The sequence below is a fragment of the Leucoraja erinacea genome, chromosome 1 (assembly GCF_028641065.1).
Source record: "Leucoraja erinacea ecotype New England chromosome 1, Leri_hhj_1, whole genome shotgun sequence".
Classification (NCBI taxonomy): domain Eukaryota; kingdom Metazoa; phylum Chordata; class Chondrichthyes; order Rajiformes; family Rajidae; genus Leucoraja; species Leucoraja erinaceus.
In genome coordinates, this window is record NC_073377.1 from 157,685,789 (window position 1) to 157,703,668 (window position 17,880).

The 17,880-nt window shown below is 42.2% G+C and overlaps 1 protein-coding gene and 1 long non-coding RNA gene across 3 annotated transcripts in view; one reads left to right on the forward strand and one right to left on the reverse strand.

Annotated features, from left to right (window-relative positions):
* Nucleotides 1–17,880, forward strand: part of arhgap10 (Rho GTPase activating protein 10) — a 168,327-nt gene that overhangs the window by 76,702 nt on the left and 73,745 nt on the right. Inside the window, exons 2-5 of one of the 2 annotated variants that reach the window (XM_055646528.1) lie at nt 2,282–2,375; nt 10,233–10,304; nt 11,836–11,937; nt 15,103–15,213. In XM_055646528.1, coding sequence (XP_055502503.1) covers nt 10,257–10,304; nt 11,836–11,937; nt 15,103–15,213 — 261 coding nt within the window. In that variant the 5' untranslated portion in view covers nt 2,282–2,375; nt 10,233–10,256. The remainder of the gene's footprint in view (nt 1–2,281; nt 2,376–10,232; nt 10,305–11,835; nt 11,938–15,102; nt 15,214–17,880) is intronic. The other variant, XM_055646520.1, reaches the window with a different exon arrangement.
* Nucleotides 2,387–8,475, reverse strand: LOC129703858 (uncharacterized). The gene is made up of 3 exons (XR_008724646.1): nt 6,394–8,475; nt 3,334–4,372; nt 2,387–3,105 (listed from the first exon to the last, which is right to left on the reverse strand). It is a non-coding gene; the product is annotated as an uncharacterized LOC129703858 (long non-coding RNA).

Genomic DNA, 17,880 nt, shown 5'->3' on the forward strand with positions numbered 1-17,880 from the left:
CTATTCCCTCTCTGCCCTACCTTGCCCCCTTTTTATTCCTCGCCCCACACCTGCCCGATCCCTCTCTAGATCCCTTTTTCGGATTTCATAGTTTACTCCTCTTATCACTTACACCTTTTTGTCATCTTTGTCTTCTTACCATTTCTGATCTTTGTCCACCCATCTGCTCTCTCCTCCTCCTCCCCCCCCCCCCCCCCCCCCCCCCCCCCCCACAACGGTCCACACCCAAGACAACGTCTGTCTTCCACAGATGCTGCCTGAGCAGCTGAGTTATTCCAACATTCAGTGTCTTTCTTGGTAAACCAACATCTGCAGTTCCTCCTGTAGAAACACACATTGCAGGTGCTGGTTAATACACAAAAGGATTTAAAGGCAGTTTGTTCTGGCAGCCATTAATCTTAATTAATCCCATTCTCCCTACATTGTGTCAGCACTCCTCAGATTCTACAATTCACTAACACAAAGGAACAATTTACAGTGGCTAATTAACCAAATAACCCACACTTTTTTGAGATGTGGGTGAAAACCAGAGTGCATCAGGTGACCAAAAAAAATGCGGTCTCCATACTAACCGCATCCATCAAATTTGGAGTTTAGTTGCCTGTTCAATGTTGGACTTCCTGTTTCATGCTAAAAATGGGTTGTAAAGATGAGAAAAATGGGTTGTAAAGATCAAGCAAGTTTTTTTTGAAGGTAAGTAGGTTTTCTCGTGAGATCACGAGGGGCATGATTTTTTTCGACTTAACCGAGATGTTGGGTCTCTCTTGTTCCAGGGTTGTCTTCACTTCTCCCATAACACCTTTAATATTAGGGTTGTGTATATTCAGACTGTTTAATCTAGGGAGCATTTATATAACAGAGGTATCTTTTCATGAATCTTAACTGTAGTTCTTCTGTGAAAAAAACATTGGCTGATTTCTATTTCTGTCCGTGGCCATCATGGCCATCTCCTTGAGGTGCTGCCCCTGTTGATTTGTTGGCTGAGATTAAAGGACCTACAGACTCAAACATAAATTAGCTCGTATAGATTAGCTTTATAGGTTAGTACTTTTATGAATTAATTAATCCATAACTTTATTTATGTAAACAAAACTTCTTTAAAATGTTCTAATGCATGATTTAACAAGCTGGTGATTCTAAAGGCCGCTTTCAGTCTGGTTTAATGGCTATTAATTTTTAAGACTGTTTTGTATACAAACACTGTTCTTACATTATTTTATGCTAGATGTCAATTGGTTTGTCATCAAAGTGCAACTAAACAAATCTGGCTGGTGTAAAGGGAAAGGAAAGATTGAATTATGTTGGTCAATAAACTAATGGATGCTTATTTGGGGATCTTCATTATATTTCAATGGTACAGTTTCAGTTACAGAGCACTTCATATGATCAAGATATTGCGTGGGGCATGTGATATGATGTAATTTAAACTTTTGTGTCATTAAAATCTAATGCATCTCACTGAATCAGTGAGTTTTCTTTCTGCATCGTAAGATTTGAGCACAGATTTAATCCTGTTTTTTGGATAAAATTAGCATTCACTATGATACATAATGAGCACTGATGAGATCTTGTCACCAAAATGAATTAGTCACCAATATTTCCTGAGCATTTTACACCAATCTATTGTTAGTCACATAACAATGCCACAGCTTGTTTTAACTATCCAGTGAGTTGCGAGTTTGTGCAGTTACAGCATCATTGTCATACAGCATGGAAACGGGCCCTTCAGCCCATCTTAGTTATGCCTTCCAAGATGCTCCATCTACTCTAGTCCTACCTGCCCACATTTGGCCCATATCCCCCTAATCCTTTCCAATCCATTAACCTGTCCAAACGTATTTTAATTGTTGTTATTCCTGTGCATTAATTACCAATTAATCTTGCATAATAATTTAGAACTGGTAATTGATGACATATGTACCCATTTTAATGAGAATTTTTGTGCTTATTGAAAGTGAACCAACCTCTACAGTCAAAAGAAAATACTAAATTTTTTTTGAGTAATTTTCTTTTTCTGCTTTTCCCCACTTTCTTTTTCTGCAGTCTTTCTTGTGCCTTTATTTTATGTAAAGACTCCAACTCATTCATTAAAATTCACTGCCGATATTTGTCCTCAACCTTAAATGTAAATGAAATAAAAACGTAATGTTGGAAATATTCAGCTGATCAGGAAGCCTTGGTGGAGAGAGAAATAAAGTTAATGCTTCAGGTCAGTGACCTTTCATCAAAGTCCTAAAAGGTCATGAGCCTGAAATATTAACTGTGTTTTCTATCTCCACAGATGCTACCTGAGCTGAAAATCAAGATTTCTGCTCTAGATATATTTCCCAAGCTACCAGAGCAGTTCTCTGCGATGTTTTCTGAGAGATAACTAGGTAATGTATTTGAATTAACTGAGGAGGAAGTAACTGGGATTTGCAACATTATTGGCTCCCAACAATGTAGATACCCACTGACTGCTCTCATGCACTTGAAAGGGTTCCTCTTACATTTTATTTAATGAACAGGAAAGGTTCCCACTACCTCACCCTGCAGGTTGTTGTGGGTCTGAGAAGAATTTCTTAATAGGGAAAGTCAAGTTTCCTGGAAACATGGCAGTCACCCTAAAGTGGTTTGCAATTCCAGACATTTTCCGGATTAATGGCTATCCTTCACATTTTTAAGGCAAGATTCACAGACTCTTGATTAGTAAGTGTCAAAGGTTAGATCATGTGATAGGTGTAGAATTAGGTCATTCGGCCCATCAAGTCTCCTCCACCATTCATTCGTGGCTGATCTATCTCTCCGTCCTAACCCCTTTCTCCTGCCTTCTCCCCCATAACCTCTGACACCCATACTAATCAAGAATATATCTATCTCTGCCTTAAATATATCCACTGACTTTGCCTCCACAGTTTTCTGTGGCAAAGAATTCCACAGATTCACCGCCCTCTGACTAAAGAACTTCCTCCTCATCTCCTTCCTAAAAGAACGTCCTTTAAATCTGAGGCTATGACCTCTCACCCAAGACTTTCTTTCAGTAGTGGAAAGATCCTCTCCACATCCACTCTATCCAAGCCTTTCACTATTCTGTACATTTCAATGAGGTCCCTCATTCTTCTAAACCTGGTGAATCTCTGGAACTCTCTGCCACAGAGGGTAGTTGAGGCCAGTTCATTGGCTATATTTAAGAGGGAGTTAGATGTGGTCCTTGTGGCTAAGGGTATGGAGAGAAGGCAGGTACGGGATACTGAGTTGGATGATCAGCCATGATCATATTGAATGGCGGTGCAGGCTCGAAGGGCCAAATGGCCTACTCCTGCACTTAATTTCTATGTTTCTATGTTTCTAAACTCCAGCGAATATAAACCCAGTGCTGACAAACGTTCATATGTTTACCTAGTAATTTCTGGGATCATTCTGGACCCTCCTCTGGACCCGTTCCAGAGCCAGCATATCCTTCCTCAGATATGGTGACAAAATTTGCTCACAATATTGCAAATGCAGCCTGACCAGCGCCTTACAGAGCCTCAGCATTACATCCTTTTTTTTTGTATATAAGCCGTCTCTAAATCAATGCCAGCATTGCGTTTGCTTTCTTAACTACTGATTTGACTTGCAAGTTAACTTTTTGGGAATCTTGCACCAACATTCCCGAATAAGGAAAAGGCAGGCGAATGGAGTTGAGAAAAACAGATAGATCAGCCATGATTGAATGGCGGAATTGACTTGATGGACTCAATGGCCTAATTATGCTCCTATGACATTAACTTATGAACTTATCTCAGCAGTTTAGCGCAATTATAATACGTACAATCAACACCAGTACTAAGAGAGAGTAACCAGAGTAACTAGCTTGCTGATGAGTGGTACCTTTCTTGAAGAACTAAGCCCTCTACATTTAAAAATATATATTTCGGGGTTTCTGGTCTCCAGGTACTGAGTTGTGCAGATCACTTGGATGTATCTTATGAAATCTTGAACTTTAGCATTGCTTCACTGCATGGGATACTCATTCTGGAGATGACCAGTCATCTCATGCCGAGCTTTCATGGTGGGGATGGACCCTCTCATCCAGTGTGTAACCTCTCTGATCAAGGTATGCATGATTCTTTGAGTGATTGCAGATACTATCACCATTCCCTCCATGGTGTCAGGCTATCATAGTCATAGTGTCTTTAAGGGCTATCAAAGTATTGAGGCCAATACAAATATGATGAGGTCCTGTTTTGACTGGAACAGATCTTAATGTAGAGCTCGTTTCTGAATGTAAACCATGCCATTTCTAGGTGGATTGCGGAATTTTAGATGTTTCTGTTTTGTGATTAAGGTGCTTAAAGGGGCCTTGTTTTAGTGCATTAAAAATGGGTTGAAACAATCTTCGGTCAACTACCTTATACTAAATGTTTAAGAGGGAACTGCAGATGCTGGAGAATCGAAGGTTACACAGAAAAGCTGGAGAAACTCAGCGGGTGCAGCAGCATCTATGGAGCGAAGGAAATAGGCAACGTTTCGGGCCGAAACCCTTCTTCAGACTGATCAGGGGTGGGGGTGGGTGGGGACAAGAAAGGGAAAAGGAGGAGTAGCCGGAAGGCTGGAGGGTGGGAGGAGACAGCAGGGGAGCTGAGGAAGGGGAGGAGACAGCAAGGACTAACAGAATTGGGAGAAGTCGATGTTCATGCCCCCGGGGTGCAGACTCCCCAAACGGAATATGAGGTGCTGTTCCTCCAATTTCCGGTGCTGCTCGCTGTGGCCATGGAGGAGACCCAGGACAGAGAGGTCGGAGGCGGAGTGGGAGGGGGAGTTGAAGTGCTGAGCCACCGGGAGGTCAGCTTGGTTATTGCGGACCGAGCGGAGGGTGTTCGGCGAAACGATCGCCCAACCTCCGCTTGGTCTCACCGATATAGATCTGCTGACATCTAGAGCAGCGGATGCAGGTAAACCTCTGTCTCTCCTCCGCCTAGCGGAGCTGGTCCTCACCCTCAATAACTTCGCGTTCGACTCCTCCCACTTCCTCCAAATACAAGGCGTAGCTATGGGCACACGCATGGGCCCCAGCTATGCCTGCCTATTTGTAGGTTACGTCGAGCAATCCTTGTTCAATACATACCAGGGCCCCATCCCCAACCTCTACCTCCGCTACATCGACGACTGCTTTGGTGCCACCTCCTGCACCCGCACACAACTGACTGACTTCATCCACTTCACCACTAATTTCCACCCGGCACTGAAATACACCTGGACCATTTCCGACACTTCCCTACCATTCCTTGACCTCACTATCTCCATTGCAGGTGATAGACTTCTAACCGACATACACTATAAACCCACTGACTCCCATGGCTATCTGGACTACACTTCTTCCCACCCTGCTTCCTGTAAGGACTCCATCCCCTACTCCCAATTCCTCCATCTACGCCGCATCTGCTCCACGGATGAGGCGTTCCACACCAGGACATCTGAAATGTCCTCACTATTCAGGGAACGGGGGTTCCCCTCCTCCACCATAAATGAGGCTCGCACCAGGGTCTCTTCCATACCCTGCAACACTGCTCTCTCTCCCCATCCCCGCACTCGCAACAAGGGCCGAGTCCCCCTAGTCCTCACCTTTCACCCCACCAGCCGTCACATACAAAAAATAATCCTCCGTCAGTTTCGCCACCTCCAACGTGACCCCACTACTCGCCACATCTTCCCATCTCCCCCCATATCTGCCTTCCGCAAAGACCGCTCCCTCCATAACTCCCTTGTCAATTCTTCCCTTCCCTCTCGGTCCACCCCCTCCCCGGGCACTTTCCCTTGCACCCGCAAGAGATGCAACACTTGTCCCTTTACCTCCCCCCTCGACTCCGTTCAAGGACCCAAGCAATCATTCCAGGTGCGACAGAGGTTTACCTGCATCTCTTCCAACCTCATCTATTGCGTCCGCTGCTCTAGATGTCAGCAGATCTATATCGGTGAGACCAAGCGGAGGTTGGGCGATCGTTTCGCCGAACACCTCCGCTCGGTCCGCAATAACCAAGCTGACCTCCCGGTGGCTCAGCACTTCAACTCCCCCTCCCACTCCGCCTCCGACCTCTCTGTCCTGGGTCTCCTCCATGGCCACAGCGAGCAGCACCGGAAATTGGAGGAACAGCACCTCATATTCCGTTTGGGGAGTCTGCACCCCGGGGGCATGAACATCGACTTCTCCCAATTCTGTTAGTCCTTGCTGTCTCCTCCCCTTCCTCAGCTCCCCTGCTGTCTCCTCCCACCCTCCAGCCTTCCGGCTACTCCTCCTTTTCCCTTTCTTGTCCCCACCCACCCCCACCCCTGATCAGTCTGAAGAAGGGTTTCGGCCCGAAACGTTGCCTATTTCCTTCGCTCCATAGATGCTGCTGCACCCGCTGAGTTTCTCCAGCTTTTCTGTGTAACCTTATACTAAATGATGCTTTGCTGCTTTCTCTCTTTCAGTTCAAAGGAATGTTTCTTTGAGCTGAAAGGGAAAGGATGAACATAACTAATGTGGTGTGCTTTAATACTTTTGGGACAAATATAGAAATAAAATATTGCACTACCAAAATAACTGCCTTGTCCAAACATGAGAACTAGCTTCAGTGTGTGTTTAATCTCCCTTGTGTGCCACAGATGTTCCCATGTGAAAAGAGCATTAAGTAATGTTTTTTGGTCATGTAACCCAATGTGGGGTCATTTTTATCATTTAGTGTTTGTGTTGGAACAGAACAGTTTCCAGCATGAAAACAATGGGAAATAACTTGTTTATCTAAGCATTTCTCGAACAAACTGAATTCCGTTCTGCCTTTATTCCAGAGCCTGTATAGTAGTTCATAGCAAGTTAGTTATATCAGATGTTCCAGTTTCATAGAAAGTAAGTGAACAAGCTTGTTTGACAGTTAAATGATTGTAGAATTATGAATATTATGATCTCCATAGATGCTGCCTCACCTGCTGAGTTTCTCCAGCATTTTGAAAATAAGACGTTTCTCTCCATTATGAAAATAAGAAGTTATTTTGGATGAAATTATTGGTAGTTCTCCCTTTATTTTCTTCCCCTTTGTTTAGCCCTGAATTAGAATGAACTTCATATGCTGAGGTAAAAGTAATATTATCAATTAGTATTGTGCTCACCAGAAATTAAAATTCAGTTTCACTTTTATAGCGGGCACCGTATTTTGGTGGGTGAAAAATGTGAAGAAAAAATGACAAACTACCTGCCAGTCATGTTACAGGTTGATTATAATATCCTGGGACTGAGTCTTATCCAAACTCAGCGGAGTAGAAGGGATGGGCTATAATAATAATAATAATAATTTTATTTATAGAGCACTTTAAAAACAAACATAGCTGCAACAAAGTGCTGCACATCACTAATCATTGACAAAAAAGTTTATACACACCAAAAATAACAATCAAAAGAAATAGTAGGAAAAGACATGTAAAATAAAGAAACATCAAAAACACCAAGAGAGCAAGAAGTTGCATGGTCACAGTTTCCAATTTTATTTTTCAAAACAATGTTTCCTGAAACATTTATTAGAATTTAAAATATTAAAATGCAGCCAGATTACTCGTTCATCATTCTCAGACTCGGAATCTTATCACGTGGGCTATTGCAACTTACAAACCCTCGATCTCTACTGCATGCATGCGGGATCAGTAGACTATTCTTGTTCACGTAGCTAATTGGGATGTGCTTGGGTGTGGCAATATTCTACTGGACTGTTTGTAACAAAATAATCTCGCTGTGCATTTGCGCATGTGACAATAAAGCACCATTGGTGTCTCGACCTGAAACGTCATCTATTCCTTTTTCCAATGATGCTGCCTGACCTGCTGTTACTCCAGCTTTTTGTATCTTTTTTTTTAATAGCTAAGCCAATTCAAGTTCAAGTTCAAGTTACATTTATTGTCACATGCACCAATTGGTAGAGTGAGATTTGAGTTACCATACAGCCATATGAATAAAAATAACACAATACACGATAGAATTTAACATGAACATTCCACCCAGCGGAATCAACGTTTCCTACTGTGAGAGAAGGCAATAAAGTTCAGTCACCGTCCTCTTGTTCACCCGTGGCCGGGGCCTTTGAGGCCTCCGCAGTCACCGCTCCTGCGGCCCGATATTCAGGCCCTCTCGCCGGGATGATCGGAGCTCTGGCATCGGAATGGAAGAACGCTCTCAGCGGCGTGGAGTTTGCGAATCGGCCACTTCTTACCGGAGACCGCAGCTCCCAAAGTCCACAGACCGACATGGGCGGAGATTCAATGCTGGCGACCCTAGGCAAAAGATCCCAGGACTCTGCGATGTTAAAATCAGCGTCGCCCATGGCTTGAAGCTCCGCATACCACAGCTCCATGGTGTTAATCAGCAGGTCCAACACTCCGGAGCTCCAACACGGCGATCCCTGGTAAGGCATCGTCCGGCTCTGCAATGGAATTCAGTGCTGCACTGCTGCTGAAGCTCTGGCCGGTCTCCTGTAGGAAAGGCCGTGCTAATCCAGATGGTATGGCTGCGAGGCTGCGGGGGGGGGGGGGGGGGGGGGGGGGGGCGAAGATGTGACTCAGAGTAAAGATGCATCTCGACCAGGAAGTGACTGGGAAACGGTTTCCCCAGCTCCCCTCCCACCCCCATGTAAAAAGACTAAGAAACCTCCAAAAACATACATTTGACACACTAAAAATAATAAAAAGGGTGAAATGACGGACAAACTACTGGCGAGGCTGCCGCGGGCGCTTTACCTAAACAACAGGTTTGTAGGTTCTCTGCCTTCCGCAAAGACCGCTCCCTCCATAACTCCCTTGTCAATTCTTCCCTTCCCTCCCGTACCACCCCCTCCCCGGGCACTTTCCCTTGCAACCGCAAGAGATGCAACACTTGTCCCTTTACCTCCTCCCCTCGACTCCATTCAAGGACCCAAGCAATCGTTCCAGGTGCGACAGAGGTTTACCTGCATCTCCTCCAACCTCATCTATTGCATCCGCTGCTCTAGATGTCAGCAGATCTATATCGGTGAGACCAAGCGGAGGTTTTGGGCGATCGTTTCGCCGAACACCTCCGCTCGGTCCGCAATAACCAACCTGACCTCCCGGTGGCTCAGCACTTCAACTCCCCCTCCCACTCCGTATCCGACCTCTATGTCCTGGGTGTCCTCCATGGCCAGAGCAAGCAACACCGGACATTGGAGGAACAGCACCTCATATTCCACTTGGGGAGTCTGCATCCTGGGGGCATGAACATCGAATTCCCCCAATTTTGTTAGTCATTGCTGTCTCCTCCCCTTCCTCAGTCCTCCTGCTGTCTCCTCCCATCCCCCAGCCTTCGGGCTCCTCCTTTTTCCTTTCTCCTCCCTGCCCCTCCACCCCCGATCAGTCTGAAGAAGGGTTTCGGCCCAAAACGTTGCCTATTTCCTTCGCTCCATAGATGCTGCTGCACCCGCTGAGTTTCTCCAGCTTTTTTGTGTACCTTCGATTTTCCAGCATTTACAGTTCCTTCTTAAACAAAGGTTTGTAGGTTAATTGGCTATGGTAAAAAAAATTGTCACTAGAGTGTGTCTAGGATAATGTTAGTCAGAGCACCCGGAGAAAACCCACAGGGAGAACATGGACAGCACCCGTAGTCAGGATCAAACCCGGGTCTCTGGCATTGTAAGGCAGCAACTCTACCGCCGTGCCACCGTGCCGCCCAAGATCTGAAGGAATATAGGGAGCATCATCACCTGCAGACTTGAACTTTATTGCCTTCCATCACAGTGAGGAATGTGGAATCCACTGTGATGGATGTTTATGTTAACTTTTATGTGGTTGAGTGTCTTGTTGCTTTTCACTTAGTATGGCTGCATGGTAACTCAAATTTCACTGTACCTTAATTGGTACGTGACAATAAACTGACCGTGAAATCTTGAAGTATGATTTTTGGAACTTACTTCTCACCACCATAGCAGACTTATATTCAGCAGAAGGACTGTGATGTTTCACAAAGTGTCTCTGTCATATTCTCAGGACATTTAAGAATGGGCATTAGGTGTTGGCCTTGCTGGAAATATTGATCCTCCAAAAAAGAATTAACAAAAAAATAATTAACTTGCCTCATTCAACTTTTCATCTCAGTTCTTTGGAAGAAAGATGAACTTTGTCGGGATGTCGTCAGATGTCTTAGTAGTGATCTGATTATCAAAATTCACCAAATCCGCTGTATTACAATTTTCAGCTGGAACAAAATATCTTGTATAAATGTTCTAATTTTCTCTTAGGCTCGCAACATCGACGAAACATTTATGAAACCATTGGATAGGTTCCGAAGGGACCTGATCGGAGCAGCAAAGGTAACAATGCCGTTAAATAATTTTTTTAAGTCCTGTTCTTAAAGCTTCATGTTTATTTATATATAGTTGTGAGCCTTAGGATATAAAGGAGCATGAAGTAACGGAAATTGATAAAATGAATGTTGCAAAAGAAGAGAATTTTAAACAGATTGTGGTGCCAGAATATGAACCATTCTGTGTGTGCGTGCGTGCCTCTGATGGGTGAAGTAATGTGAATGAAATGGAAAGTTTTGGAGGACAATAAGTGAGAGGCTAGCCAAGAGCATTGGAATTTAAAAGCATTATTTGCAGCGCAATTATAATGTGATTTCTGTTTCCTGCCGGAGACCGTGGCTCCCGGTCCACATGCCGAGCTGGGCGGAGATTCAACGCTGGCGACCTCCGTGAGAGATCCCAGGCTCCGCGATGTCAAAGTCAGCGCCGCCACTGGCTGGAAAAGTCAGCGCCGCCAGCGGCTGGAAGCTCCCGCCGTCCGTGGACGGAAGCTCCACAGACCTCAGCTCCACGGTGTCGAAGTCGGCAGTCACAGCACTCCGGAGCTCCTACACGCCACGCCAATCCGAATGGCAGGTGGTGAAGATGCAGCTCATAGGATAGTCACATCCTCAACCAGGAATTGACTAAGAGAGATGGTTTCCCCCACCCCTTCCCGATATAAAAAGGACTAAAGACCTCCAAAAACAAACTTTAAAAATAACAAAAAGGATGAGAGGACAGACAGCTGCACTCGATGGCGCCACTACATTTAAAGATACAGTGTGGCAACAGGTCCTTCGGCCCACTGAGTCTGGGCCAGTGATCCCCGCACATTAACACTATCCTACAGTTTAGAGCTTTACCAAACCAATTAGTCTACAAACCTGTACATCCTTGGAGTCTTAAATGACGTAGTGCTGATGCGTTAAATGTTTAAATCTTCAGAATTAGGTAGTGTGGTCCCCAGTCCCCTTCCAGGATCTGACATGTTGCAGGACCTAAGGTAAAACTGGGGCATGGCACTGATGGACCTTTGCATTGTGAGAGTTGCCAATTTTATGAATTTTTGATGATAGTTGACATTTATTATGGTGTCACAAATGTTATTGTGCTTAATCATTTTTTTTGTGTTTCATATAGAATGTATTTCACAAACTTTTTTTGTGAGTTTTTCATATTCACACAAAGAATGCACCATTAATATAAGCACAAAAATACATAATTTTAACATAAAAATTGCTATTGTGGTCATTTTCTTTTTTGAAGAAGTAATAACCATTAATCGTTGGAACACTGTCTTGTAAATGTTATGATGGAAAAAATAGTTAACATTCTTAACTAGAAGACAAGGCAGCCTTCCATGCATACCAAATGTTACACTTAGTGCACCTAAGAACATGTCTCTTATCTATGTATCAATCTTGATATTCAGACAGTTTGAACTTGCTCATTTGGATATAACTCAAGACAAGTTAATAAATTGTCTCCCCCTTGCTTCGAACTGTTGCCAGTGATTGTTAAAATGTTTTGATATGATCTGTGCATTTTTTTACAGGAAGCAAAGAAAAAATATGACAAAGAAACTGAAAAATACTACAGTACATTGGAGAAACATGTCAATTTGTCATCAAAAAAGAAAGAAGCATCACTATTGGAGGTAAGACTGACAATTTCCAACAGTGTGGCCTCCATTCTACCTGTCCTCTGCCTTGGTATGCTTATTGTTCAAAGCACATCCACGCTTTGCCCAAAATTGTTCCTTTGTTGGTAATTAGATCTCCTACCGCCAAAGCTTTGGAACTTTTTTCCCCAGGTCCCTAATTCGCTTTCTATCTTCCATGTCATTTTTCAAAACGTACCTCATTCACCCGTCTTTTTATTGTTCTATGCGCCTGTGTCAAATTTTGCCTGGTATTGCTATTGTGATATGCACTTCGATCCTCATTAAAAGCTCAAGAAATTGTTGACTGAAATTTGGATTAATTTTGCTATTTAAAAATAGCATTTTAATTTCAATTCTGAAATACTTCCAGGGTGAAGTGTTGTTGGTATTATTTGCACAGCAATTCTAAGTGAAAAAAATGTAGTGGTCCCTCAGCGTATTCAGAAACCACATGAACTTTGGTCGCAGGAAATTTTGCATGGTCACTATATAGGAGCAGTCCAACCAGTCCCACTTGCCTCCACTCTCCACATAACCCTGTCATTTATTTCCTTTTATAAGTACAGATGTTTAGCACGTGGCAGGGGCTATGGGGAGAAGGCAGGAGAATGGGGTTAGGATGGAGAGATTGATCAGCCACCATTGAATGGTGGAGTAGACTTGATGGGCCGACTGGCCAAATTCTACTCCTATCCCTTATATCCCTTATAAATATATCTAAATTTCTTTTGGATGCTCCATTTGATGCTGTAGAAGCAAGGAACTGCAGATGCTGGTTTAAAAAAAAAAACACAAAGTGCTGGAAGAACTGAGCGAGTCAGGCAGCAACTCTGGAGAATATGGATAGGTCACTTTCTGGTTTCATAGCCAAAACTCAACTGATATTTGATATTGCTTTATCGACATGTTTACTGAGATGCAATGTAAGTTTTGCATGCTATCCAGGTAAAAAGAAAATCACACATGATTCTAATTAAAACCATACATGAGTAAAACCGGCATTGCAAAGAGAAAGGAAACAGTTCAGAGTAGAGTGCAAGAACTAAATTGTTGGAGGAACTTGGTGGGTAAGCAGCAAGACAGGAGGGAATGGAGAGACGATGTTTCAGGTCAGGACCCTTATTCCGTCTGAAGGAGCTAATAGCAGGATCTTTCGAAAATCATTAGACAGTTAAGCAAAGTCGAGATTGGTTTATGAAATGGAAATCGCAATTGCGGGAGTTCTTTGAAGGTGTAGCAACCAGGATGGATAAAGCAGAACCAGTTTGGAAAAAAAATGCGTTTGAATCTCCAGAATGGATTTTATTATGTGCTACATTAAAGACCAGTGCACAAGATAAGAATGCATGAGAATGCCAATAAGACATGGGGTCGCCTGCTAATGGAAGTCTTGACTGGAAAATCCAACTTTACAAAGTTCTCCCATAATTTTTTTAAGAACCTTTCAAGATAATAAATGTTTCATGGTATTCATCAACAGCTGGATACAGTATGTATCATTATTTTAATTATGGTTAGTGTTGGGGCGAACATAGAAGACATTCTATAAAATGAAAGAATGATAGCAAGTTATGCCGAACAATATGATATGGGTAGCAATGAAAATCAGATGTTTCTGACTCACAGAAAAATAACTTTACAAACAGTTTTCAGAAATGGAACCCTTGCAGTACATAACCCATATACTGCCTGTACGGTGGCATTGAAAGGAGAATGGTAAGTTGCGGAACATGGAGAGTAGGGATATTTGGGTCACTAAATAGCAAGGAACCACAGAAATGAGTGGGAACACAAACGACTGTGGATGTTGGAATCTTGAGCAAAAAAAAAAGAAAGTGATGAAGGATACAGCGGGTCAGGCAGCATCTGTGGAAGGAAATGGATAGACAGCGTTTTGGGTCAGGACCCTTCTTCATTTAGAAGGAGAAATAAAACATTGATTCAGATAATCATGTGGCTTCAAGTGCACTAAATTCCTATATAAATTAGCAGCTTTTGTCTAATTTGTCAGGTTTGTGAGTAATAGTAAATACAAGTAACAACACAATTGTCCAGATCTGGCCTGTTGCCCAAATTCTTCCCCTCGGGTGCCTGACAGGCCACAGCCACCTGTAATGGCCAAATAACTCCCATATTCAGGCCCCTTCGCATAAGTGGACTGGGGTGTGTGCACTTACCCGTATTGAATCTCATTTGAGGAAAATTCAAACTGGGAAATGTGAAAAGATGAGAACTCGCGCTCATGAACGCTTTGGGCTGAAGATACATTTTTTGTTTACCATTTTTACCATGTGTTTATAGAAATCTTTGCTATTTGGTTCAATGGATGTTCAGTAGCTCAGGTTGTTATTTGCTTTTTAGGATAATATAGTAAGAGGGTGACAATTTCTGATTGTTAATGGTGTTAACATGTGACCTATTTAAACTTTGCAAAAGTGCTGGATATTCATTGTGGACATACACTGAGACGGAGAACAAATACCAGGTTTGTTTGTACTTGTAGAAAGTGCAAATGCTCTTCGAAACTGCCCGAATCATACAATGGGGTGATTTTGGGACAGGTTAGACCTTGTGTTCGCCCTACTGCAGATATTTGAAAATATTTAATTGATATCTATGAATAGCCATGCAAGTCGTGAGAAAAGCTCTGAATATTGGGAACATTTTTCTGGAGAAGTGAAAGTTCAAGAGTTCACATTGAAATATTTAAGAGTATTTATAGCATAGATATTAAACTAAATTTTTTTAACCAGTCATGAATTTTACAAGGAAGGATGGTATGAATGTCGAAAAGACTAATGTACAGAATTAAGATTTAATTTTCAATTTGGTGCAGTTATGCAATGGTCTGCTGGACAAGTAAATTCAAAAGAAGCTAATGAGGTATCTGGTTAAGTTTTGTAAAATTAAAAGGCACAGTACACATCACACAATTTTGAGACACTTCAAGTCACAAACTGGCCTTTTTCTGTTTCTAATCATTTTTCATTTATTGAAAAGATTGTAGCATTTCTGTTCCATATGCATGATTGCCTTTGTAAAATTATGTTGAATAGCTGAGAGGTATTCCATCAGTCATTTAACAGTATTTTTATAAACAATTTGCCTTTGCATTCCATAATTTCATTGAAAAAATAAAGAATATCTTTGTCATTCAAGGCAGATAGTCAGCTCGAGCAGATTCAGCAACACTACTATGAATTATCACTGGAATACGTGTGCAAAGTGCAAGAAATTCAAGAACGCAAGAAGTTTGAATTTGTGGAACCTGTAAGTCAAATTTGGAGAAAAACGTGATGATATTTTACATTTCTTGAAGCTACCATGTGAAACCACTCACCAATTCATAACTTATTCCAGTTCTATAAAACTGTCAATGTGTGGAAATATATTTTCTTTTGATCCCAATTCTATTTCTGATTCAAGTAAGATTAGTATTTTACTGAACTGAAAGATGGAAAATTGCAACTACAAAACACGTGATGGCGAGTGTGATGAGTTCTGTGCTTCAGAATCCTGATTCACTTCTTGCTTCCCTCGATTTTCAGTCATTCTGTTCGTCCAACCTTGCTCATCATCTTCACTTTCTTCCCATACCTCTTTTTTTCCCTTTAAGGCCATAAGTGCCAGGAGCAGAATTAGGCCATTCTACTCAAGTCTACTCTGCCATTCTATCTTTTCCTCCTAACCCTATTCTCCTGCCTTCTCCCCATAAACCTCTGACACCCGTACTAATCAAGAATCTCTCTATTTCTGCCTTAAGTGTATTCACTGACTTTGCCTCCACAGCCTTCTGTGGCGAAGAATTCCACAGATTCACCACCCTCTAACTAAAGAAATTCCTTCTCACCTTCTTCCTAAAAGAATGTCCTTTAATTCTGAGTCTGTGACCTCTAGTCCAAGACTGTCCCACTAGTAGAAATATCCTCTCCACATCCACTCTATCCAAGCCTTTCACTATTCTGTACAATGAGGTTCCCCCTCATTCTTCTACTAAAGTCCCAACGAGTCTAGGCCCAGTGTCCAAGATGGCTGTCGGAAGGGAGAGTGGACGCTGGCGCGGTTTAGCTGCCACTGCTCTCTCTTCACATTGTGTTTTTGATTTTTTGTCTTTGGAGCAAATTCTGTCTTTAATTTGTGTATTGGTGATGTCCTTATTATTTATTTTACTCCGACTATATGTTTTTTCTCTCTTGTTAATTTCTGTAAGGTGTCCTTGAGACTTTGAAAGGCGCCCGCAAATAAAATGTATTATTATTATTATCAAGCACTCTTCACATGTTACCCTACTCAATCCTGAGATCATGCTTGTACTTTTTTTCAACTCTTACATTATTTTTCAATGGTTTTCTCTTTAATAATTTCCTCCAAAAGTTGAACTGATACTTTCAAAATTAGTTGGAGGAACTAATGAAGCTACATTTGGTGGGCACTTTAAAATGGTCATTGGCACCATGATATGGGACTGTTGTCACCAATGCAGATACATTTTATGCAATGAAAATTAAAATCTGAGGTAAAATAAAGAGAGAAAATGATGGAAATTCAAAGCACGTTAGATTGCATCCGTCAAGAGAGAAATAGTTAATATATCAGGTCCAGGACCCATTATCAGAACTGGGAAACAAAAATGTTCGCTTTCAATAACGGCTGAGAGGGTGGCGGGAAGAACAAAGAGAATATCTTTGATGGGGTGAGATCAAATGGCTTAATGTGGCAGTTAAGTAGCAAGTGATGCTACTTTGCCTGTGTAATGTGTTGTTTATGGTAAGGTTGTGGGACATGTCCAGCAGCCCAGATGTTACAGAATTATAGTCACAATCTCTGTCATGTGTTCCCTTAAGTTTTGTTTATAAAAGCCTGGAATATCTTTTTTGAATATCTGGCATAGTTGACTTTCCACTTTTAAAAAAGCAAAACGCATCAATATATTTTGTTCATTTATAATTCTCAATGTTTCATTCATAATTCTATACCTTCACATTGACATTTTGATTTTTCAAAAGCTCACATGTTAATTCCTACGCCTCTTTCCCTTCAATCACCTGCTTTTTAGTCTCTTATCAGTACCCAAAGTGGCCTTGGAGAACCTTCTTGTTCCCTCCTTTATGCCAATGAGACCATGGTGTCCTCTGGCTGCATATCCCATCTGCTCAAAATGCTCTGCATCTATTTCAAGACATCCTTGACTTGATAACTGGGAAGCACATGCCTCCCTGGAATTAAATACATGGCTACCGATTTATTTATTTCCCCCCCCCAAACAATTTAATATCCTAAGATGACAGCTCTATTGTCCTTTCTGCCCTCAATCCTCATCATTGTGTTAATCCCATTGCCATGGCCTTTGATTATACTCCCGTGCAGAGTTGTTGTCTTCTGTCATAGTCTGAGGTAAATTACCAGGTAGGGTATATGGCACTTGGTGAACTCCTGTATTAACTGGTCTGCCTAGTTGTCACCCATTCCTTCATTGCATTGTGAAATGATGAACTCTTTGGACATGCTTTCATGTAATGCTTTGCCTTGCCATTGTATTGGAGTGACTCTGACCCTTGTTCAAGCTCTGAAACTCAGACCTTTAGATCTTCCATTTGATAACATTTCCTTGCTAGTATGGGTGTTCAGAACAGGTGAACCATCTGGGATTTCTCACGGTGCCTAAGGTGTGCACACCTTGGGATATCCCACATGGCACGGGGCATTCATTCTGCAGGGATTGGGGAGACCTGCCATGTCACGTTGACCAGAACAAGAATTAAAATCAAACTTAAATAATGCAGCACTTATTTAACTTTGACGCTGATTCAATAATTGTTGCTTCCACATCAATTTAAACTTGTTTTAAATCAAGCAGTCACCTTCAACACCTCCTACCCCTGCCGACCTCCCTACCTCAGCTTTTCACACTGTTGAAGCTGAAGTCTGGGGAATTTG